The following is a 25,202-nucleotide window of genomic DNA, read 5'->3' as shown; positions in this document are numbered from 1 at the left end:
AAGAAGAAATGGAGGGGCTTCCCTGGTGGTCCAGTGATGAAGATTGTGCTTCCAATTCAGGGGTGGGGGCGTATGTTCCGATTCTGATCAGGGAACTAAAATCCTACATGCTATATAGCAGCATGCCCAAAACAAATAAGATAAAATTCTCAAATACTGCCTTCATTAAGAAGAAATGGAGAGACGCAGGACAGCTTAATCCCATGAGGTATGCTGCCGCGCGATTGCTCAGTCGTGTCCGACTCTTTGTGACCCCAAGGACTGTAGCCCACCAGCTACAGTGGAATTTTCCAGGCCAGAATACTGGAGTGGGGTGCCGTTTCCTTCACCAGGGAATCTTCCCAACCCAAGGAGCAAACTCACGTCTCTTGTGTCTCCTGCATTGGCAGGCAGATCCTTTACCGCTAGCACCACCTGGAAAGCCCCAATCACATACCTTCAACTCAGTTACTGCATCCCCGAGGTCCCCACCAGCAGCGCTGGGACCAGGGCATAAAGGTATGGCAAAGATCTTGGAGACAAGCGCAGAGCGAATAAGGCACTCCAGCAGCAAGCAAACAGCAACCTTGTCAACATCGGGCACTGCTGACGCCTCCACAACCATCCCTCTCCGAGAGGATGCTGTCTGCTCAGACACAGGTGCCAAACAGCCTCTGTGGGAGGCCCCTTCCTACCGCAGTGCTGTCCTAGCACACAAGCTCCAGGCAGCCCTACCCGGCCCCTGACACAGGACGCCAGCACTTCCGTGTCCCCTCCCAGGCCCTGCCTCTGATGGGTGTGTTCTGCCCTCCTGGGATCAGGAACACCAACTCAGGTGCGCCTGTCTCCCCAGTAGCAAGAGCTTGCACTTCCAAGAGCTCTCCACTTCTACACTGATTTGCTTCCAGAAAATGTGGCTGCGGCTGGCCCCCTCTTCACCTCCTGCAAAAAGCCTGTCTGTTCAGGATGGCCTCAACCACCTCCAGCTAGACCTGAGATAAAGAAGACCTTCTGGGGGCTGCTGTGCCTGTCTGTCCCACTCTCCCGTCAGCTTTCATCAGGCTGCTCTTTGGAACGAGTGATGTCTCTGGGCTCGGGGGTAGGGGTTGGGGTGGAGGAGGGGCTCCTGCATCTAATGAGGCCCCGGGCCTGTGTGGCATCGCCACGTTAGCTCAGCATGGCTCTCCAGGGTGATCTGACAAGCGTAACCTTTAGAAGCATCTGCAGCAAGCCATCTGGCGTTGATTTTTCAGCTATACCCTCTGAGGATTCACCAGTGCTGCCAAGTCAAAGTAATTCTTTTCTGGACACAGCAGCTGCTAAAGTGGGTCACCTTGCATTTCAATTGCATTTCTACTGCCGGAGAAGAGCGTGGTGAGAGGGAACCTACTTTAAGGTTAGTGGCTGGGGTTGTCGTGAGCTGTTGATGAGATTTGGGGAAGAGGAAGTGTCCCAAGGTACATTTACATCATCTGGTCTGCTTTGCAGATTTTTGTTGTTATCATTCACTCGCTCAGTCATGTCTGATTCTTTGTGACCCCATGGAATGCAGCACTCCAGGCCTCCCTGTCCTTCACCATCTCCCAGAGTTTGCTCAAACTTATGTTCATTGAGTCAGTGATGCCATCCAACCATCTCATCCTCTGTTGCCCCCTTTTCCTCGTGCCTTCAATCTTTCCCAGCATCAGGGTCTTTTCTAATGAATCTGCCCTTCACATCAGGCGGCCAAATTATTGGAGCTTTAGCTTCAGCATCAGTCCTTCCAATGAATATTCAGGGTTGATTTCCTTTAGGATTGACTGGTTAGATCTCCTTGCAGTCCAAGGGACTCTCAAGAATCTTGCCTGTTTTGCAGCTACCCAACTCAACCTCAGTACCTAAAGAAAGTGGAACAGGAGGGCTCCATGGAAGTCTAAGGCTCTGGGCTGCATAAACATGCAGAGAAGAACAGTCAGGATGCTTCAAAGGAGGCACTCCCATTCCTGATTAGTGTCCTCCAGCCAGAAGAAACAAGGCACAAAATGCAGAGATAAAAGGGGAGCCGGCTGCGAGCCTCTCGCCAGGATTTAGGGTCTCCTGAGCCCCTCTCCTAGAGGTCACCGTGACACTGACCCAGAGGTGAGCCGCAGCCCTCTGCTCTTGCTGAAGTCAGTCTCAAAGGTGTCCAGAAGGTCCTCAGCCTTTAATAAGCCGGCTCAGCATCCCCGTCAAAGAGCATGGAGTCCAGTTCCGCTGAGAATCCTCGCTCCCTCTAGTATCCACTGCGCCAAAGAAGCCACAGGCCTGGTCAGCCGCAGATGGTCCTGCTGGGGCCTGGGGCATTTGGACCTGAGCTGGCAGCCTCGCTGCAGGTCAGGTACACCCGCCAGCTCCACCTGTAAGTGATTCCTTGGGGTGCGCTGTACACAGAACAGGCGCAGAGATGGCGATGGGATGTCACGCAAGAGGTGGCTACCTGTGTGGAGTGCTGAACGTCCTTGAACTTGTTCTTTTCTCATCTCTCCATCCCTGACGAGCTCACCCTCCCTCATGGCCCCAGCACTGTGAGATCAGAATGATGCCTACATCTGCAGTCTGACCTCTGTCCTCCTCCTCAGTTCCTGTATCCAGCTGCCTAATAAGCGTCTTCAGTGGGTGTTCCGTGGACAGTCCCTCCCAAGCTTAATCCTGCACCGAGGGTTCACTGAGCCTCCAGACACCAAGTCAGAATCCTGGGCTCCATCCTGGATGGCCCCCTTCTCAGGCTCCCCTCCTCCAGTTGATTCCATGATTCAGTCAGAGGTAACACTTGTAGGGTACTCACTACATGCCAGGAGCTGTTCTAAACACTTTCTATGAGCTCACAGAACCCTCACAATAACCCTGAAAGACAGGCTGTGGTATAATTCCCATTGTGCAGAGGAGCAAACCAAGGCACAGGGGCTTCCCCAAGAGCACACAGCTAGGAAGTGGCAGCGCCAGAACTCAGCGGTCTGCTTCCAGTCTTAACCACTTCTCTGCTGCCTCATTAAGCCTGTTGCTCTGGCTCTGGGCAAACTTGCATCTCCACCCTCTCCTCCCATCACTGCACACTGCCCCCCTAGTCCCCCAGATCCAACCGTCTCTGCAGCCAGAGCAGCTTTACTGGAATGCAAAGGTGATGGTGCTACCCAGCTGCTTGAAATCCTTTGGTGGCTCCTAGCTAATACAGGAGGCTTCCAAATTGTCCATCAGTCCTGGAGGCCTCCATGACTGGCCTCCACTGGGCCTTCCGGCCCAACTCCTGAGAATACTGCTTCCGCTCAGTTTCTGCCCGGGGATGCTCACCCCTTCCTCCCTCAGCTGCCCAGTAAATATCTATGTCTCCTTCAAGCTCCAACTTAGAAGCCACCTCCTCCAAGCCTCCCTTTCCTCTGGTCTTTCTCCCTGGAGACTGTGACACCTCCGTTCCCCCAGGGAGACTCGGGTTATGTTCCCTAATATGCCATCAGTAGGCTCTCAGCGAAGATGTGCTAACTGACTAAAAGAATGAAAGCGATGCCTGACACGGGAAAAGCTCCTACACGGACCAGGGGGGAGGAGTGAGCGGCGGCATTTGGCTGGATCCCATCTCTTCTCCTGCCGTAGCCCATACCGGCCAGCCTGGCCCGGGCCCCACTCACCGGCTGCACAGGGCAAGGGTGGGCACGATGTCGTGGCTGGCACGGACAGGCCGGGTCCTGGCCTTCATGCGGGCTCTCTGCAGCAGATGCTTGGTTTCTTCATGCCTGGGGCTCAGCATGGGCTCCGGCTTGGGACCGAAGGTCCTGCAGGGGGGCACACGGGCCAGAGCAGGTGGGGGGAGGGATTAGAAGAAAATAACATGGATTAGGAGGGCTTTAACAGTGTTGAGCGTGGCTGTGCCAGAAACAGCCCCGCATGGAAGCCTTCCTTGGCCAGCTCCCACACGGAAGGGCACCAGCCTGGGGCCTGGGGCTGGGGGCCTGGTGACTCTGGAAGGGACTGGCCCACCCTGGACAGCTGCTCAGAGACTGGAGGCAGAGACCCCAGGAGGATCTAGAAAAGGGTAGGGGAGTCTCCAGATTACTCCACTGTTCAGACAGCAGGAGTTATCTGGGAGGAGGGGAAGGAAAGGGCCCCGGGCTGCTGGGCTGGGCCTGTGCCCAGCCAGATGGTCTCTATACGCATCACCTCCTTCTCTCCTCCATCTCTCGGCACCCACACACACCCACTCAAGCTCACAGCACATCGTCCTGAGCTCTCACTGCAGACACAAGGCATCAGGGCCCTGCCCATCACCGCTCTGCTCCTCTGAGAGAATGACACTTTCACAAGTCCCGGTGATTTCTGGCCTCAGTTCCAATCCTAACCCGACAGACATCAGGTCAGGGCCGAGAGGAACTAAGCTGAACCCACACCAAGTCAGCAAATGGCTCACTCCTCATCATAACGAGGGTCTTCTCCCAGCAGCCCTCACCACCTCCCAGGGCACTGCCTCCCCGGCTAGTCCAGAGCTGCCGAAAATGACAGCAGCCTTTTTGCAAAGCCATCTCCCGGTGACACAGCGGCAGGTCGCAGGGATAACAGCTGCCCCAGAGCCTCCCGCTGACCAGAGGGCCCTCTCTGCAGACAGGCGGACCCGGGGGCAGGTGCGCTCTCTGCCTGACAGATGAGGGTGTTCCTGAGCAGAAAGGAACATGTGGCGTGTCACACAAGGTCGAACATCAAGTGAAGCGGAGCAGAAGACAGCCAGCTCCACTGCCTCCAGCATCCTTGCCGCATCCTCCGGCTCCTCCCAGCCCCGGGTCCCAGAGCCGGCTGAGCCGGCATGTGGCTGAAGCCAGACTCACTCTCTGATGTGATGTCTGCACCCCCTGCAGCTGCCCTTGTCCTTCCTCACTGTCACATACGCTGGGCTGTCCCCACCAGGGAGGGTCCGCAAAAGGAGGACTTGGGCGGCCAGAGGCTCAGGCCGGCCTGCATCTCAGTCTGCAGCCTGCCAAATCCTGGGCCTTCCCCAGCCCATATGTCACCTGGAGAAAGAGGCCTCGTCTTGACAGGGGGGACGGTACCAAGTCGTTTCCTAGGTGACGGATGATAGAGATGTGAGTGGAAAATGGCCCAACCCTCAGGCCTCCTTGGGACAACCTTGGACGAGCGCTGGGCAGTCTATGATTTTTGTTTCTTTCTTTCTTTTTATTTTCCCATTATTTGCACCTAATCCTGCTTTGGGGCCAAGATAAAAACTAAGAACTGCCAGAATAAAGGCACCATCTGTGCCTTGAGACCCTGGCAGGGCCCAGGCACAGTTCTGGAACCAGGAAGGCTTCCAGGAGAGAATGAAGAGTAAGCTCTCAAGGCCCGCTGCCCTGTGAGGCGAGGCGGCCCTCTGCACAGCTTCCCGAACAGGCAGGGCCTCCAACGCACCGCTGAGAGCAGCTGTGCTCCCTGGGGCTCCGGCTCCGCCAGCAGAGATAATGAGGTTACCAGCCCGGAGAGACGCCTCTGCAGCCACGGGCCTCTGGCTGCCAGCCCGCGCGCTCAGAGCCTTCCGGTGACAGCTGTGGCCGCCCGGCTGTCGGAGGGCATTTGTCAAAAGACCTGGTGGGCAGACAGGAGGGCTCCAGGCAGCTGGCCAGATGCTGTCAGAAACAGCCTCACCCCAGGTTTCGAAGCCATTTTCCAGCTTTGCTGTTTTTTCTTTCTGCTCCCCCTACTTGGAGCTGTTATTTTTGTTTTTTCTTTCCTTTTCATCAGCTGCCCTGCTTTGGTTTCTGGCAGACAAAGCTGGTTTCTCCACTGATTAGAAAAGCAGGGTTTTTTGGAGGTGCCTGGAGGCATCCATGCAGGAACCAACTGAGCAGGGAGGAGAGAGGCAGCCACCTTCACAGACCATGGCCAAAGTCAGGAGGGCAGCCGGCTCTTGGTCATGGTGCGCTCTGGGGTGGGCAGGCCCTGACAGCCCTGTGGCTGGAAAGGGGCCTTTCTCCCCAGTGGCAGGGGGCAAGCAGGTGCAGCCCCATGGACCTGTCCCATAACCCCCCCTCCCCAGCTTCGCTGCACTGTCCTGGTCCACCTGAGGCCACTGACCCCGCCAGGCAGACAGGTTCAGACTCCGCTATCTGAGGGAGACCCTCCACTCTCACGTGACCACAGCCCTGGAGCCAACTCCTTCCCATTATGGCTACAGCCCAAGGTCCCCGCTCCCACGGTCCCTCTGCAGATTGCCCAGCAGGGCTGGGGCGGTCCCTGTGTGGCTCGGCAAAGACTTTGCATCTGAGCACAGAGAGCTGCTGTCATTGCTGTGAGAGCTCGCACACCCAGGGCTCGTGAGCTCAGCGGGTGGGGCACAGAGTTAAAGAGGCTGAGTGCTTCCCCTGGGCCTCAGTTTCCCCGTCTGTAAACAGTTGGAGTTGTACCGAGAGAGAATCCACGTTGCTACCCCATGAACCTACATCTTTGGCCAGGAATTCTGCAGTACCACAAAGCCAGGTGGGGAACCTTGAGGTCCTCTCCTAGGGGGCTCACCCCACAGATGCTTGGCCCTCAAGAAGCAGCAACACCTAAAAGAGCTAATTGTGGGAGACAAAGGGAGATCCACGTGAGTATCTTGCTCCTTCCAGCCACAGTGTCCTAAGCTGCCCCCCAGGACAAAGAGCAGTGGGAAAGCCCCTCCCACTCTAAGCCCTGCTTCCTGGTAGAGAGACCAGCTGAGCCCTGCCTGCAGCTCCCCTCCCAGCCAGGCATAGCCAGCTCAAGATCTCCAGTCAGGACAACCACCATTTCCTCCCAGTCAGGGAGGTCAGGGAGACAGAGCAGCTTCCTTCTGCAGCCATCATAATCCTGGATTAAAATAATAAGCTCCAGCCAGTCTGGCTTTAACCCTTTCATCCCAAGAACACGAATTAGGAAAACAATTTGGGATGGAAAGGGATCTGACTTTTCCCAGAGTCCAGGATGCAGCAAGGAGAAGGAACATCTATTGTGACCAGAACACATATTCACCTTTCTGCCCAGCAACTGTGCCATTTTTGCACATTAGAGAGCTTTCAGACGGCCACGAAAAGAGCGGCCCTACTGTCACACTGTGCGCAGCGCCCTGCGTGAGGGCAGCAGTGGGCTCGGAACCTATTCTGGACCACGTGTTCCACGTGGGCAGGGGCCTCTGGGCTCACTGTTATAGATGCCTTCTTCCCAGGGCTGCAGGACATGGACAGAACAAACCCTAGAGTGAAGGTTAGAAGTGTGTTCCCGGGACAGTGTGTTCCTTGGTGGTCAATCACCAAGTTCTGTCTAACTCTCTGAAACCCCATGGACCGCAGCACACCAGGCTTCCCTGTCCCACACTATCTCCCAGAATCTGCACAAATTCATGTGCACTGGGACAGGCTGCCCGGCTTCTCATCCTGGGCTGCCACTTACTAGCTGAGTCACCCTGGTAGGTTACGTAGGGGTTAAGGTTCGGCTTCCTCTTCTCCTAAAAAAGGGCTCAGTTGTTAAGTGAGACCGATCCCCTCAGAAGAGCTGAGCACAGAGCGAGGCACGTGATGAGATTCAATCAATATCAGCATTTATTATCATCACTGCTTTTCTTATTTGCACCATTATTTTGTGAAGTTCCTCTCCCCCCCTTGCTGAGCTTAAGATGGAATCCCTGAACGTGAACTAAAATCACCTGCCAAAGAGAGCCCCTGTCATCTTGGGGATGTCACACAAAGGCATGTTCAGAAGTGAGAAACTATTTTGAAGCTAGAGAGGGCTTGGTGGGTTTTGTTCTAGACCTTTGGAGCTCTGCACAGGGCTCAACAGAAAAGGCAATTTCCATCGAACAGGGAGCTGGAAGAGGCTACCTGGTAGCAGAGGGAAGCTGCTACCCAGAAAATAAATGGGCACTTCTCTCAAAATAGAAGGAGGAGCGGCATCCTTAAGAATGACACGTATACAGAGAAAACTATAATTTGAAAAGATAACGTGCACCCCTATGTTCATTGCAACACTATTTACAATAGCCAAGACACGGAAGCAAACTAAACGCCCATTGACAGAGGAATAGAAAGAGAAGATGGAGTACATATATCCAGTGGAATACTACTCAGCCACAAAAAGAGTGAAATCATGCCATTTGCAGCAACATGGATGGACCCAGAGATTATCACACTGAGCTAAGTCAGAAAGAAGAAAACAAATACCCTATGATATAACTTGCATGTGAAGTCTAACATATGATACAAATGAGCCTATCGACAAAACAGAAACAGTTAAAGACGCACAGAAAGACATGTGGTTGTGAAAGAGGAGGTGGGTGGGGGAGGGAGGGATTGGGAGTCTGGGATTAGCAGATGCAAACAATTGTATATACAAAGGATCAACAGCAAGGTCCTACTGCAGAGCAAAGGGAACTGCGTTCAGTATCCTATGATAAACTATAATGAAAGAGAAAATGAAAAAGAATATACGTATACGTATAGCAACCACTCTGCTGTACACAAGAAAGCATCACAACACCGTAAATCAACTATACTGCAATAAAATAAAACAAATAAATAAAAACGGATGGTTGCTGTGGGATACACCTCATTGAACAGCTTTGAAAAGATATTGTGTGGGGGCGTGCAGAGCTTCCCTAGGTTGTCGACTCCTTACTGGGAGAGCAAAGTGGTTCTGCCCTTGCCTTCTTGAAGAAGGAAAAGGAGAACAAACTCCTGTGGGCTGTCCCCTTGGTCAGTACTGCATGCGTGGAGGCAGGTGACCAAGACACCCCCGGGTAGGGGGACAGTGGCCTATTCCACTCTGAAGGCCATGGAGAAAGGCTTCCTCTTGAATTTCAGCCCAGCTCCTCACTGATGAATGATCTTGAGCAAATTAACTTTCCTGAGCCCCTCTATTCATAAAGATTGGGACCACAGTGAGATTTTCACGTGTGGGGTGTATAAGTGTGATGATGACATGGAGGAAAGTTGCAGGTGACACTCGCTATGAGGGAGGACTTGAAGGGATCGCATTCTTCCTTTTCCACGGGGACTCAGAACCTAGATGCTTCAGGAGTGTTTGTAGTTGGAACACTGGTGACTGGCTAAATGTAATTTTCTTCTTTTTAGTTTTAGTCTTTCCAGGTTTGAGAGTGGCAAGGGGTTTCCTCGAGTTCTCCTTCGTGTCTGTATATCTGAGTCAGGGGGAAGGTTAGGGAATGACGGGGGGCAGTACGCAGGACAGGTAGGGGCTCAGCTAGTCTTCATTACACCTTGAACCTGGGGGTGCCCTCAGGTATGCCTGCAGCCCTGCGACTCCTGGGAGGAGCAGGAGCTGCTTCTCTCACACTCGCGCCCAGGACTCCCTCCTGCCATCCCACACCCTCCCTGGTAGGAGGACCCCGTTTCCTGGCAGTGCTGGGACGCTGCCCTGCACCATGGCCTCGTACCCGGTAGCCTGGTAAGGGGGTCTGCAGGTCATTCTGGCTCACCAGCCAGGTTCTGGACTTTCTGGTTCCCTAGACTCAGGGGGTCATGAGGAATCCTGGAGGTGAGTGTGAGACCCCCAGGAGTCACAGGGCTGCAGGTATACCTGAGAACACACCTAGGAAAGGGTGTAACGAAGACTAGCTGAGCCCCTGCTCATCCTGTGTACCCCCGGCCGTTCCCTATCCTGCCCGCCGACTCAGGGGTGTGTGTGTGTGTGTGTGTGTGTGTGTGTGTGTGTGTGTGTGTGTGTTAGTCGCTCAGTCATGTCTGACTTTTTGTGACCTCCATGGACTCCTCTGTCCATGGGATTCTTCAGGCAAGAATGCTGGAGTGGGTAGCCATTCCCTTCTCCAGGCAAACTTCTGGTCCAGGAATTGAGCCCAGGTCTCCCACATCGCAGGCAGGTTCTTTACCATCTGAGCCACCAGGGAAGCCCACTGGCTCTGATACACAGACACAAAGAAAAACTAGAGGAAACCCTTTGTCATTCCTAATCTTGTCAAGAGGAGAGAGACAGAAAATGTCTCTCCAGTTCCTCCTACCTTACCTAAAATCTAAATTCCCAGGCTCTCCAAAAGGGCCTCAGCCCACACTCCCACCCTGTGTCCTGATAGTATCTTCCATGTGATCCACTGCATACCTCTCCCATGCATGTCTGCAGGTCTTACCCATCTGGAATGTCCTCTACTGGCTCCAATCAGATCCGATCAAGCCCACAGGGGTGTCCACCCCCGGGTAAGCCCTCAGTTACACTCATACACGCGTGCTTCTGGAAAACATATTCTGAGTGCCTGTACCGTGCTGACACTTGGCAGATCCCGGGTCCCAGAGAGAACAGCATGGTCCTTGCCCCTCAAGGAGCTCCAGACGGAAGATCCACCAGCAACAGCCAAAGCTGGTGTAGGCAGAGTGGGCAGTGAGGGCAAAGTGGGAATTCCTTCTGAAATTACACACGGTGTAATGCTAGGTAATAAATTAAGTTTTAAAAGCCCAAGGTTTTCTCACAGTTGTGGGCCTGACCACTTGAGCCACAGCCCAGGCCTCTGAAATTCTTGAGGGTTCCCTGTCTGCCCCTCCTGTAAACTGGAGCCTGCAGACAGCTTCGGGGCAGGGAGCTTTGGCTGTTAGCCGTCTCCATGGAGGCCTGAAAATCGGAACCCAACAACGTCTGTCCCTTCTTTTCTCATGATGAGGCATACACACTGAGACTGGGCTCCCTCCTCTGAGCCTCCATTTCTGTATCTAGAAATGGGCACAACTCCGCCACAGGGATGAGGGAAATCAACAACCCAGGAAGTCCTCTGTGCTTCCATCATCATCACAGCACAAATGAAACAACCCCAGAGACCCTCTCCCCTCCATTGACCCCACAGCGGAGCAGGGGTTAAAGCCCCTGCAGACACACTTCAGGGTCTGCCCCTCTGCCCCCCCAAAGATGACACACACAGAAGGCCCTGATTTGAAGCAGAGCAAGCCTGGGTCCCACAGCACTGCCTTCCCAACAAGCTTGCCAAGGCAGGCCCTGGGCCTCAGGGGGCCTCCCTGGTGCCTGCAGCAGCCCAAGGCTGAGTCCTTTTTTGTAAAGAGTCGACTCCCTTGCGGTGCAGGGCCTGGGGTGAGGATCGCACTGACTGCAGCTGCTCCTCTGGTTTTACATACTTTTTGCACAAGCAGGGTTCATCTGGGGCCCTAAGGCAACATACAATCCTGCTGTGCCCTCCCAGAGGTTTTACAGACAGCTGGGATGGGACACCACAGGCTTCTAAGAATGGATGAGGGCGGAGCCCCCGCACAGAGCGCCCTTTGATTCCCTCCTGCTCCCATCTCCGAGGAGTCCAGTGCTCACACGTGGCTGTGAGCGAGGTCACGGCTGACAGTACTGACCCCCACTGGGCTTCCCTGAAGTGCTTTTGTTGTGTTTTCAGTCACTCAGTCATGTCCGATTCTGTGACCCCATGGGCTAAAGCATGCCAGACTTCTCTGTCCTGCATCAACTCCCGGAATTAGATCAAATTCACGCCCACTGAGTCAGTGATGCCATCCAACCATCTCACCCTCTGTCGTCCTGAAGTGCTTACCCCTCCCCTTGTCTTCTCTCCACAAATCAAAACCCCATTTCCCAAATCATGTCAACGGTGACTTAGGAGAGAAACAAGCTTAGCCCATGGAGCCTGCCACCTACCTTCCTTGGTCTATACTTGAGAATACCAGGCTGGGGGAGGGAGCCAAGGGCCCCCAGGTCCCTAACCCAAGGCGTGACCTGTGGGGCAGCTTGTAGCAGTGCAGCATAATGGTTAGAGAATGGCCCTTGGTGTCAAGCAGTTTTGACTGTGAACCCTGACTCTAACACTTAATAGCTTCATCACCAGGCAAGTCGCTTAGCCTCTGCCCAGAGGGTCTCTGTCAGTGAAATGGGAACAGTCGATCCGTTGTTGTTAGGACACTGTCAGGATGTAGTACAGCGCAAGGGCTGGAGCTGAGTGTCAGCACGGTCTTCTGGAAGGAAGGACCTCCAGGTGGTTTCTGTCCTCTGGGGTGGAGTCTCCTTTCGTCCCTCAGTAGAAGGGACAACCATTTGGCCCTGGGACATTCTGGTGTTCCCTCGGCATCTTGGGGGTCTCGCCTCCACAGCTGACTCTCCTTGTGACCACCTGCAATGAGCTGGTCCAACCCTGCCAGTCAGACAGGGTCTGCTGTCCTGGGCTCTGCTGTTTCACCATCATTTGGGGGCTTCCTGTCTTACCACCGTGCAGAACAGTAACAACTGAGGACATAAATACATGCTGGGTTGACCTGGTCATTACTGACCAGATTAACGATCAATCGTCAACCTGGTGATTATTTGGTTGTAACACTGAACTGCACTGATGCTAAACTTGACTGACTGTGAAACCAGACCTTTTATGCCTCAAACGCTGAGAAGATTTAAGGGGCTCACTGCCAGAACACGTCCTGAGTGATGTCCCGGCCCTTTCAGGATGACCATCATGACAGCCGCCATGGTCTCAGAGTCTACGCTGTCCAGGGTCCTCAGCCCCTCCATGCAGACCATGTGGCCAGGGGTACAGGGCTGAGGGAAGTGTGCCTTGTTTCAAAAGTCTCTCAGGAAGCTCAGATATAGAGAAGCAGCAGCAACAAAACCATCCTGCTTAGGGGAGAGATGGAACCTGCAGGGTCTCAGGGACTATTTTAGTATCTGCCCAGAAGACTCAGGAATAGAGCCAAATGAGGAACCCTGTCCCAAGGGGCCTCTGGACATGGAGAAACTTTCTCCATGAAGTAGGTGTCCTTTCTGGCCCTTCAGCCTGGGTGTTTACTCAGCAGGGTGTAGATCACCAGTAAAGGTCCATGGGGCACTGTGAATGACCTTCTAAACAAGCCAGGGGACAGTTTTCTCCAGGCCAACTCTGTGCCTGGATATATGCTGGGCACCTACCTCATTCCACACATATACACATACGAGATCATCCTACAGTATATATAGGCACACACGCACACAGCCTACACCTAGACACAGACACCTTGTGTGTGTGCTTCGTCGCTAAGCTGTGTCTGACACTTTGTGACCCCCCCTGGACTGTAGCTCACCAGGCTCCTCTGTCCATGGGATTCTCCAGGCAAGAATACAGGAATGGGTTGCCATTTCCCTCTCCAGGGGATCTTCCCGACCCAGGGATCAAACCCACATCTCCTGCATTGCAGGTGGATTCTTTACCACTGAGCCACTGTAAACTGCAGACCCTAACCGACTGCAAATGGTCTGGTAGGTGAAACAATAGTTCAGAAATTCCTACCCTGAGCATTCTACACAAACGCCATCTCCTTGCAGGACCGGGGGAAAGCCCCTCCCGACCCCTCATGGTTGAGGTTCTTGTCCTTTAAGATGGTATTTTAATTATCTAGTATCCAACATGCAAGTCAGGAGCTTTGGCTTCTTTCAGTAGTGACCTCTGGACAACCCCCCGTGGACATCTTGCAGTTGAACTTTCCTCCCACCCAGGGAAGACAGAGCGGGAGCAGGGGGGAGCCGGGAGACATGTAACTGCAGAAGAGGAGGCCCCAGCTCCTCTAGGCACAAGCTGTGTCTGCCCAGGCAGGCTGTCTCCTTTATGGCTTCCCAGGAAGGACAAAGGGACAGGCAGGGGACAAGGCGTCGCTGAGGACCACAGCCACATGCCTCCACACTAGGTGTGGATGTGAGGGGAGGCTGAACATGGTGGCTAGGGAGGCAGGAAGAGACTCCTGGAAGAAGGGGGGGCAGCTTCTATTCCAAATCATAAATAATGAGAGATGAAAGAGCCAGGCAGCCCCCTCTCCACCAGGCTCTCAGCCCAAGTCAGCGAGAAGGCCAGTGGCCGAGCAGAGATTGAATCTCCCGAACCTGGGCAGCCCTCACTGTGTGAAAACAGAACTTGGGGTCCACATATTCTGGAGGGGAGGTCAAGCCAAGTGGAATTTAGCAGGCAGGGAATCTGCAGAAGTAACATTGCTGCCCTCTGCCCTCAGCAGAAACCATGAGACCCTCAGGAGGGTAACGTCACTGCACAGAAAGGGGAAATGCGGCTGCTCCCAAGTCCTGAGACCTCGCTCAGCTTCATGGGCCAGGTGTGCAGTGAAGACGGAGGATGAGGCCAAGCCCTGGGCAGCCACTGATGGATCCACAGACGGCCCCCCTGCCCTCCCAGAAGATATTCCTCTCGCCTACCTGGTCATGACACAGCCCCACGGCCACCCACCCCCACCCCAGGTGCCCAGCTTTCCTCAGAGGGGAGGGGCTGGAGCCCCTCGATGGAGGGGCTGGAGCAAAGTCCAGGAGGTTGGGGGAGATGAAGACCTTTACGTCAGCCAGCACACCCCTTGACTGGGAAAGGAACTGCCGGAATAAAAGCCCTGCTTTTGCATGCTCTCCCCGAGGATTTTCCCATCCATTGAGTAAACTCTGGGAGTTGGTGATGGACAGGGAGGCCTGGCGTGCTGCAGTCCACGGGGTCCCAAAGAGCTGGACACAATGAGCGGCTGAACTGAACTGATCTTGTGTTCAGTCCCACAACAGTCCGAAAAGTACATGACACAAGTGATTACTTGGCCCGCTTGAAGGATAAAGCGACAGAGGCCGGGGCAGGGAAATGAGCCCCACATCAAGGAGCAAGTGGTTTGCAGCGCTCCCCGCACCGGGCTCTGTACCCTGCAGTTTTGCACAGGGAGCAGACGCCCCACCTGGGCATCAGGGGTGAGTGGTGCCTCCTAGGCGGCCTCCGGGAGGAGACCTGCCTGGGGCTGCAGCTGCTTGTCCCCTCCCCTCTCTGCGTCTCCTACTCTCCTGCCACGGAGGAAACGAAGGGACAGGGACAACTGCCAGGAGAGACGCAGAGAAGTGTGCCCTGAGCGCGCTTACCTGCTCTGGTCCGAGTCCTGAAGGGAGATGCCCGAGTCCCAGTCCACGTCCCCGGCTAGCCGCTCTAGGACCCAGAGCAGAAGCAGAGATTAGGGCAGAGCCAGGAACTGGGCTCTCAGTTGCCACTGAATGAGCACAAGCTTGGAGGAGAAAGTTTTCTCCAGCAGCCATATACTCCCCCAGATAATTCCAACTCCCCCAGGTGGAGGCTCAGCCTGTCACAGTGACTGCTGGTGGGCACTGTCGTGAGCTGAGGGCTCACAGGGGTCTTCTCAAGTGTTGGGTGTGGGAGGAAGGAAGGGAAAGAGCCGTGGCTAAGGCCTGAACACTTGCAGCCCTGTGACCATCTGAGCTCAGCCCGCTGGCCTGGAGGCTGGGTCTCTCTGCAGGGAGGGGCTCCTATCTGAGGACAACAAAGTCCACCGCGGGCTGAGGAAGTGTCATCATCAAAAAGCTACTGTTGAAAGAACCACAGGGAACATACTGTGGGGGCTTCCCTGTGGTCTGGGACAGGGGTCTCCAAGCTCTGGGATCTAATGCCTGATGATCAGAGGTGGAGCTGATATGGTAATAACAGAAACAAAGTGCTCAGTAAACGTCATCCTTGAATCATCCTGAAACCATCCCACCAGTCTGTGGAAAAATTGTCTTCCATGCAACCAGCCCCTGGTGCCAAAAGTCGGGGACTGCTGTTCTTGGGGGTTGGGGGAGCCTTTAGCAGATGGGGCTGGCTGTGAGGTGATGTAGAATCTGTGTCAAAGCCCAGACCAAGAGGACAACCTAGGAATCTGGTGATAAACAGCTGCGCTCTCCCACTTTCCCACCCCTCCCCTCCGAGGTAACCTTCATCTCCCTTCCCTTCTCCTAGACTCCCCCCACTGCCCCCAGCTCCCAGACCCAGAGAGTGGGCCTTACCTGGCACAGCTCTATCCCAGCATGAAGTCCAGCCTGGGACTCCCACCTTGGAGGGGCCCTGCCCCCCAACACTTAGCATCTCCTGCAGCAGAAGGCGGTTCCTCTCTACACGGTCAGACAGGGACAAGGTGCTGCCCTCAGTGCCCAGGGCCCCGAGGTCCCTGGTTTTCCAGAGCTCCTCCAAGAGGGCTGGCCTGGGGACGAAGTTCTCCTCGGAGGTCGGAGACAAGCTGTCCAGGTCTCCCTGGGTGCCGAGACCATCCTGCCGGGGGTGTGACCTTCCTTTCCGCAGGGTGAGCACGTGGACGGTTTTGTTACAAGGATGAGAGCCCCCTGGCTGGCCGGGAGTGACCTTGTGGATGGGGACCTCTTGCAGAGAGCTGGGCCCAGGCAGCAGAGCTCTGTCGTACTCAGACTGTGTCCAAACAGCCTCTGGAGGCCACGGGTTCCTCCTGTTCCTGCACTTGAGTCCGGGGGCAGGCGACCTGGGCGGCCTGGGGTCCCCGTTCCTGGCAGGCTCCTCCTCGGTGACGCTGCAGTCCAGCCGCCTGTCATTCGGGTTCTGCGTGTGATGGACCACCACAGCCTCGGGTGCGGAAGGCCCCTCTGACGGAGGCTTGGTCCCACCCACCTTGACTCGTCTGGCCTTGGGTTTCTTGAGGGCCGGCCGCTGGTGGGAAGTGAGGCCGGGGCCTGCCCCCTGTCTGCCCGCTGTCATCCTCTCCTTCAAGGCCCTCACCTTGGACTCCAGCACGGAGGGGCCCTGGAGCTGTATCCCCTGTGCCCCGGGAGGCTGGGCGGCCTTCGGGCTGGGTGTTCCATCTTCTCGAGGGCAGGGCCAGGGTCTCGGGAGGTATCCATTCTCTGGCTGTGGCTCGGGCCCACTTCTCTCCACAGCTGAGGTCGCCTCCACAGAGCTGGCCATTCTGCTCCCTATTTGGTGTTCTCTGGAGGAGAAAACAGACAGAGCCCTTAGACCCACTGCCTGGCCAGCTCCCACGACCTCCTGGGTCTCCATAGTTGGTATAGAGCCCTGTCTGGAGGAAGACAACTGGGGGTCAGATCAGGGGGTACCCCTAGACAATGTGAAAGCACCTTGGGGAGCACAAGTCTTTGGATGGTGCAAATAAGTCATGACTGAGTTTTTTCTTCCAAGTCGGAGTAGTAGTCTTATTTTTCTATCCCCATTTTACACGTGGGGACAATGAAGCATCAAGTAACAGCTAATCTTCTGCCTAGTGTGGACCAGAGGGAAAATGGGGGCTGGATTCCCAGTCCCTGGCTTTGTGTTTTGCTGACAGGTGTCAGGCCTCAGGGGAGGATGGCAATTTCTGCTCATGCCCACAAGCTCTTCCCTTTCCAAAGGGAACAAATGCAGAGGATGGGCTTCAGGAAGATACCACCCAGGATCAGAGCCGCTGGTGGGAGGTGCCCCCTCCCTGTGCTCAAACCACAGGCGTGAGCAGAGCTGTGCCCACAGGGCGGCCAGGATCAGGCACCAAGGCCTTTCAGTGTCTGCTCCGTGTGGGGCCGGCCTGAAGGTACTTTCAAACGCTCTCTCTTAAATTCTGATGCCATTCTGCCGGAATAGGGTTATGACCCTCCTTTTTACAGAGAGAGAGATGGAGGCCCAGACCCATTAGGAGACACCAAAGCTGAGGGAGGCCTGGCTAGGAACTCAAAGCTTCTCCTTCCAAGGTCAGAGCTCTTCCAAAGCGCCCAGTGACCAGAACCCCAACTCCCCTTAGTCCTACACAAATACTGGTCTAGACAGGTGACCTGCCCAGACGATCCGCTCCTTGGTAGCTCGCTTGATGCCAATGTCTTCACAGGGAATAAAAGTGAGCTCGAGATTTTACTCGCCAAGCAGTTCTGTGCACACATACAAGCCACAATGTCTTAATATTTATCCTGTTCTCTGAGAATGCCCCTTCTACACCATACATCTAGGAATGTCCCAGTGTATGCATAAAAATCCACATTTACATAAATTACAAACTACGGATTAATTATTCACCTAATGCTGACTAAAGATTCACTACAAAATTCTCTTAAATGCCAAGCCCCTCTATAGTCATTTATTACAACTCAGTTTTTAATACATTTCATGAATACACATGTTCTATAAAGCAAAATACACACACACGGTCTGTATGTTACGTCAGTTTTAAGCCTGTGACGTTTAATGCCTGTCTCCGGGAGGACGAGATCGGTCTCTCTACCAGTTCATCCAGAATTGGCCAACTTTGTCGTCACAGCCCAGCCACCGAGTCCTCTCTTCTAAGGTTCGATCCAGGAAGCAGGGGATTTGAAGGGTATGGGTGCAATCTCCGTCACATTACAAGAGCTTTCAGGTAAAGTCTGGAACAGCATTCCAGAGATCACCCCTCTCTAGAGACCTGTTAGGATGGATGAGACTTTCCTCGGGGGAGCAGTGGGTACCGACTAGTGCGCCTCGGGGCCGCTGAAGTCTAGGGCCGAGCGCTGTGCTCGTCTAGCCCCAACCCCGAGACGCTGAAATGAAGACGGTCGTGACGGGCAGGGCTCCCCCCGCGACCCTTCCTTCTCGCTCCCCCGGCCCCGCCATCCCCGGCCCGCCCGGGGCCTCGCCTCCTCCGTACTCACTGAAGGCTGCCGCCGGCAGGTCTGGCCGCCGCCTCCATCCCCTCCATCCCCGGGAAGGCCAGGCCCTCCTCTCGCCCCCTCTCCCTCCCGGGCCCGCGGCGGGGAGCCGGGCGCGCGGGCTCCGGCCCGGGGCTCGGGGAGTGCGGCCCGCAGGCCTCGGCTCTCGGGGCGCGCCCGGCTCGGCTCCGGGCTCTGCGGGCCGCCCCGGGGTCCGGGTGGGGTCGGAACCGGGCAGCCGCCCCGCGGGCCGCGGCCTCCCTCCAGGTCCGGGGAGGGGACGCGGGGTCGGACGGCGAGGGCGCGGGAGGGCAGGAAGCGGCATGGGCGGCTAGCTCATGGCTCGGCCACGGAGGGGGTGAGAGGCCAAGCCCGGCGCCTCCCCCGGCCGGGACGGGAAGAGGGAGCGGGAGAGCAGAAAGGAGGCGCGGCGGAAGGGGCTGGAGGAGCGGCCCTCGCTCCCACCCCGCCCCGCCGCCCCGCGCGCTCCTCGGGGCCCGGCGCCCGGCCCCCAGCGCCCTGCAGGGCCGCCCCTCCCGGGGGCCGTCCGGACGTCTAAGCCGCCGGCCCGACCGCGAGCTCGGGGCTTCGGACGGGGCGGGGGCGGCCTTGCGGGCCTCCGGACCTCACCCCTCCCGGCCCGGGTCGCCCCGTCCACTGGGAGGGCGCTCGCAGCCCAGGCTTCGGGGAGAGCGCGGCGGTGAGACGCGGCTCCACGTGAGCCGAAGCTGCGGAAACAGCGCGCTCTCCCCCGAGCTTCGCGGCGAGGCGTGTAACCCTACACCCGGGGCGCGGGGGGAGGCCCGGCCGCCGGCTGTTGGCTGTCGGGGTGGAAGCCGAGGAATGCCCTTTGTCTGGACAACTTTTCCGGAGGAGGCGCCCTTTCCGAGGGGCTGTCTCCTTGTAGGTCAAGGTCATTTGTTTCCGCTTTCTAGCAGCGCGAGGGGGCACACGTGGTGGACGCGAGCCTCCTCTTCTTGTCCAGCTAAGGGGAGAGCCAGGTGCCTGCATGACGCCAACCAGACGCCTTGGGTAGGGACCGGTTCTGGGGGGACCCTGGGGACTCCTGAAGGCCCCTTGTCACTTTTCCCAGACCTGGCAGGAAGTATTAATAGCTGCGAAGGACTTGACCTGCAGCGGTGGCCCCAAACAAGGGAGGACGCTTTCTCTTTCCACCCAGGGGGAGGGAACGGAGCCCCAACTATTTCCAAACCTATTTTTCCACAACAAACTATAAGAGAATTAGGACCCAGGAGATTCCGGAAATCTCCACAAAGGAAAAGTGCTGATCATCTTTCCTTCTGCTAAGGAGCTTCACTCTCCAGCGCGCATTGCTCTCTGTTTGCACTGAGGCAGTAGTCACCGTCTAGGTGACAGACCTAGCTGCCTACGGTAAGGACCGCAGTGTCCGGACTGCTGTGCAGAGGGGATGGGGTGTCAGGAAAGGATGGGAAGGAGGCCTGCCCTTGAGTGAGTAAGAGTTACTCTGCACAAAGTGGGAAAGAGGGCATCTGGGCAGGACAAGGCACCCAGGCCTGAGAACGGCTGTTTGGGGAGCTGTCTGTGGGTGGACTAACCCTTGCTAATTTAGGGGGGATTATCTAGGGCACACCCTCAGTGTTACAGAACAGGCCCAAGGTCACACAGGTGGTCGCCAGGGTCCTGGGTAGTGCTCTTGCAGCTAGCCCCACCCTCCACCCCCATATTCCCACAGCAAGCAGTTCCTCCAACAGGGACTTACCATTCTGTGCTGTAGTACTGATCACTTCATAATACAGTAACTGGTACCATTTATGGAGGGCATTCTGTCACCTGGCATTCCTGCAGCCTTAAGAGATGGGTACTGTTTCCTGTCTTCTTTGTACAGATGAGGAAACTATAGTTAGGTGATCTGTCCAAGGTCGCAGAGCTGATAAGTCCAAGACCCTCTCCATTAACCACCCAGGACAATGCTGTTGCCAGCATTCCGCATATTCAACATGGAAAGATTTTGTTTAAAAACATCAAACAAATTGTGAAGTACTGTGATAGTCAGATTATGCTGCTGCTATGGTCCGGCCCTTCCTTTCTGGATCATCTCTGCCTTCTTCTGCCAGCCCAGATAAAATCCTGTAAACCTCGAAAGACTCCTTCCTCACCTCTGTGCGCAATGTCAACCCGACCAACAACACTTTCACTATTATTGGGGACCTGTTATGAGGCAGAGCACTCTATATTGGATGTTTTAGACCATTAGAACAACCCTGCAAAGTAGGTACAGTGTACCCCCACTTTAGGAATACAGAAATTGGGATAGACAGAAGTGATGGGGCTTGCCCAAGGCTACACAGCTAGTATATCCAGAGTCTGAACCCAGTTCTGTCCACGTCCAAGACTCTCTGCCTTGCTTCTTCCTTTCAGAGTCAACGCTTTGGAGCTCAGACTCAGAGATTTCAGTTCCCTGCCTCCCCTAGAAGTTAATGATCTGTAAGGTAAGTTTCTGAAAGTTCTCGCAAAGGCTTAGTATTTAAAGGAAACCTGCCCTCAGCCTGTTTAACATGCAAATATTCACCTTCAGTATACTCATTAAATTTGTTATTTTGCACTAAATGGGGATGAAGTGTCCCAGCTATACAGAGGCTTTAACAGGCATCTGTAGGAGATGTAAGAGTTTGATCCCTGGGTCGGGAAGATCCCCTGGAGGAGGAAATGACACCCACTCCAGTATTCTCGCTGGGAGAATCCCATGGACAGAGGAGCCTGATGGGCTACAGTACATGGTTAGCAAAGAGGCTGACATGACTGAGTGTCTGAGCACACAGCACACAGGGTCCTAAAAACACCATAAGCCGATCCTTAGAACGCATTTGCATGTCTCAGGGCATGTCCCATTCATCTGGATTCTGTTTGGTTCAGCAAATATCTGTTGAGCTCCTACCATGTGCCAGGCACTGGGGAGACAAAATGTAGTACCACAAGTCCTGCCTTTGAGGAATTTCTGGTCAACTCAGAGTGGGGCAGTGCCTAAACTGTATAAGTGGTCGCATCAAGGTGACCACAGGGTGGAGGTGTGGGTCGTTCACAGGAATAGCTAGACTGAGATGCGTGCTGGGTGGTGGGAGGTGTCAGGGAGAGCTGGGTCTTGCAGAACTAGCAGGAATTAGCCAGACAGAGGGGGAGGGGTGGGAGAGGCAAGTCAGAGGGGGAGGGATTCGCATAAACACTGGCATTGAGGTGTGAAACTGCCTGGTTTAAATGTTAAATATAAAGGTTAATCTGGGAAAGTTTGGGGGTGGGGGTGAGGATGCAGAACAAGGGTGGTGGGGCCTGGTTGAGGGCTCTAGGTCCCCGATGAGGCACTTGGACCCCGTCCTTTGAGGTGAGAGTCCCTGGAAGGTGGTCTAATGTGGGCCTTAGCCTTGGGCACCTTTCAGGGCTGGAGAACTGCCTTACCTCCTTGAGTATCAGACTCTTTCATTACCATCCTTTGGAGAGGAATCTGCAAGGAACTCAAATGGAGAGTAAATAGCAGTCACAGAGCCCCCCTCCTTTTGGATCGCCTAGGGAAGTCTCCCTCCCCCTTAGCCCGGATGAAAACATAAGCTTCACTCCTCTCCACTCTCCCCCAATGGACTCTGAACACTCAGTTTGAATAGGGAGGCTTGTGGGTTGTGGAAGTAGGGATTTCCCTTAGGATGGAGGGGAAGGGTGAGCTAGTCCTTTGAGGTCCCTCTCTTAGAGCAGGTGGAGTAGGGTAGGAAAGGGTGGGAGGGATGCTTCTGTCATCCCTCCCCTTCCTGCCTGCAGGAGTGTGTCCAGCTGGAGATCTGCATTTCCTGCCCTCGTAAGGGGGCACTGGTCCAGGAGCACTAGGGCATCTGATTCTGGCGGCCCCCCTGGTGATACTGTTCACAGTCCCAGAGCCTCCCCCTCAACCCTGTTTTTCCTTCCAGCAGAGGCCCGAGAGAGTGTCAGGACTGGTTTCCCATGCACCTGCCTCTCCTTTGACAGGAATCCTCCTGCTGTTTCGCAGGGTCCAGTCTACCCAGAGCTCGTGTAGACCCTCCCGGGATGCTGCTGAAAAGGCTGATTCTGAGGTCTCACCCTTGGGGATTCTGATTCCTTAGTTGGAGTTAGGCCCAGGAATGTGTTCCCTAACAAGTTTGCTAGGTGATTTTGAGGCCAGTCAGTGTGAAGAAGCAGAAATCCCCAGCTTAAAACTCAGACTCCTTTGCATGGTACAGCAGTCCCTCTAGCCCCAGTTCTCACCACCCTGAGAGCCTGTCCAGCCCGTCCACCATATTGAATTGCTTCTAGTTCCCCTGACTGGCCGTACTGGCTCATGTCTCCTTGCCTTTGCCCAGTCTTTCCTTCAGCCTGAAACACGCTGCTTCACGCCACACACACATACATACATCCCACCCCAATTTGGCTGTCTCCTCCTAGACCGTCCACACTCAGCTCAAGTGGAGCCTCTGCAGTGATGCCTTCCCCAACATCCTGGGTGTCCTCCCGACCTTGATTAGTGCACCCCGGACCCGCTTCTGCCCGAGCAGTTTTCACTCTGAGTGGTCAGCCTCTGATACCTCACAGTGCTTCCTGCTCCTCAGCCTCGTTCCTGGCTCCAACACACTCCCAGCACATAAAAGCTACTGACTAGAGGCCACGTGGTTAAAATGAAAGAAAAAAATCCCTGTCGGGTAAAGATGCCTAAGAGCAGAACAGGGGCCTGCTCCTGCTCAGTGGATCAAGGTCATTTCCAAAGGTTCCTTCCCTCAGTGTGGCCCATCCTGCCCCAGGGCCTGTGAGATGGTCTGCCAGGTAGGGTGAGGACTGGCCTCTGGCCTTCATGACTCCCACTTACGCCTGATGCTCCTGCCCTCCTCACTTTTCCCCCAAATGGCCACCGATCCCAGACAGTGGTGTGGCCCTCACACTTCAATTCTCAGTGAGCCTGAAATTTGCAGATAAAATAGCTCTCAGAAGAAGAAATAGATGCAGAAGAGGAGAGGAGAAAAGAACGCGAGAGAAGCAGGTAAATCTAGGTGGAGAGAAGACGCCTGGTACAGTCAGGCAACGTGACAGCTGGGCATCTCCAGAGAGCAACCACCTAGGTTTCTAGTCATGTGCTCCACACACACTAACACACACGTACACACACGCGTGGGGACACATGCATGCCATGTTCTCCTTTGCCACTCTTGCCTGAGTTGACTAAGACCCAAGAAGAGCAAAGGCGTGGTTCCTACCTGGTCAGCCCACACCGCTCCCCGGGGGGCAGGCAGGGAGCTGCCAGGATGGGGCAGGGCCTGCCCTGGAGACACTGATGGCAGACTCCTCTGCCCTGGAGGTCCACTCGCCCTGCGCCCACCCTGAGTCTGCCAGGCATCTGCTCCCGTGCAAGTGACACTGTAGCTTTTCATTCCATAATCCTAATCACCGGGAAATGACTGGGCTTAGGCAAATGTTCTAATACTCTCCCTCTGACTCCCGCATGCCTGCTCAGTGGGAGGCCGCCATCAATAAGAGGAGAGGACCCCTAGCTCTCACCTGTCTGCCAATAGCCACGGTCATCTTGGCCACATTGATTTTTCTCGTTAACAAAATGAGAGCAGATGCAGGGGGAAAGATACTGGAGGTTGGCCGAGCACTGGAGTCGTGTCTGTGACAGCTTTTGATCTTGAGAAAAGACAGTGTTCAGTTCTATGTGATAATTCGATTAAGACATATGAGAGACTCTGAAAGCCTCACGGCTTTTCTGCTGCAGATGGAGCCCTTTCTAGCCCCCCAGGCTCTGCAGTCCCTCATCCTGTGGGGGTTCCTGTTCCCCAGCCCCTCCTGCCCCCACCAGTCTGGGAGTTTTTGCTGGAGATACAAATGAGCCTCTAGAGAGCCTCTCTCTAAGCGAACACCCTCTGCTTCTGGGGTCCTTCAGAAAGCTTTTTCCCCCTGTGTTAAATGAAGGTATGTGGTGGATGAGGTATAGAGGAAAAGACCCAAATTTGCCAAGTCCAGGATTAGACTCTGGCGAACTGGGTTCAGCTCTGGCTGGACTATATCCCCTTGTGGGTCTAAGCACTTGGTCACTCTGAGTTCAGTTTTCTTACCTGGAAGTGTCAGGCTGGACTAACAGGTCCCCAACTAAGCTTCTTAGAACCTCAGGGCCCCATGAGAGATGAACAGGTCTCCCATGAAAAAGAGATTTCAAATCCAATAAATCTGGGCGATAATGCATGCCATCTCACCCTCCTGGCAGTTTGTTAGGCCCAAAGGCATTTCACAGGCTCAGCCATGTCCTGAAAATAAAACAAGACTAAACCAGTTTACCTTTGCTTAACACTTCCTTTCTCAAAAGTAATTGACCACAGAAGCTGTTTTCCTCCCCACAACCACATAGCAATTAACATGCTGGGGAACACACTTTGTGACACCCTGGACCAGACAACCTCTCAGGTTCCTTCTTGTCGGGATGGTCTAGGCCTCTTGACCTGGAGGGGAGGAGCAGGCAGCTGCTATGCAGCAAATTCTAGGATCCTGTAGAGAGGTCCAGGCTGCAAGTGGAAAAGGCTTACTCGGGGGGCAAGTGACAGCCCATCTCAACTTAATTTTACTTTATTTTTTAAGAAAACCTAATGCTAAAAGGAGTTAGAGATCAAAAAAGGGGACACTCTCTTTTAAAAAGTTCTCAATTTCCATTCCAATTCTTTGTCAGTTTGAGTAAGTCAGTTCACCTTAAAACTAACAGCCTCAGTTTGCCCATCTGAGAAAAGGGAGAGCAAGGGAGACTTGGCTGAACTCACTCAACATTGATCCTCAGAATAGGATTTCCCAACCTGGGTCGCCAGACATCTAATGGGGAGGGGAGCATAAGTTAT

At 54.8% G+C, this 25,202-nt stretch overlaps 1 protein-coding gene across 3 annotated transcripts in view; it reads right to left on the bottom strand.

Annotated features, from left to right (window-relative positions):
• The window catches only part of KIAA1614 (KIAA1614 ortholog), a 49,072-nt gene extending 24,476 nt beyond the window's left edge, over positions 1 to 24,596 (bottom strand). Inside the window, exons 1-4 of one of the 3 annotated variants that reach the window (XM_060396673.1) lie at positions 24,435 to 24,596; positions 15,727 to 16,673; positions 14,812 to 14,875; positions 3,621 to 3,764 (exon numbers count right to left, since the gene is read on the bottom strand). In XM_060396673.1, the coding sequence (XP_060252656.1) occupies positions 3,621 to 3,764; positions 14,812 to 14,875; positions 15,727 to 16,673; positions 24,435 to 24,562 (1,283 nt within the window). In that variant the 5' untranslated portion in view covers positions 24,563 to 24,596. Of the gene's footprint in view, positions 1 to 3,620; positions 3,765 to 14,811; positions 14,876 to 15,726; positions 16,674 to 17,870; positions 18,304 to 18,351; positions 18,752 to 24,434 lie in introns of those variants that run through there. The other 2 variants (XM_042229150.2, XM_042229153.2) reach the window with 2 other exon arrangements.
• Between the last annotated feature and the right edge of the window lie 606 nt (positions 24,597 to 25,202).

This window comes from Ovis aries, chromosome 12 (genome assembly GCF_016772045.2).
Source record: "Ovis aries strain OAR_USU_Benz2616 breed Rambouillet chromosome 12, ARS-UI_Ramb_v3.0, whole genome shotgun sequence".
NCBI lineage: Eukaryota > Metazoa > Chordata > Mammalia > Artiodactyla > Bovidae > Ovis > Ovis aries.
Note: the sequence above shows the minus strand (reverse complement) of the source record. Positions and strands in the feature narration are given on the sequence as shown.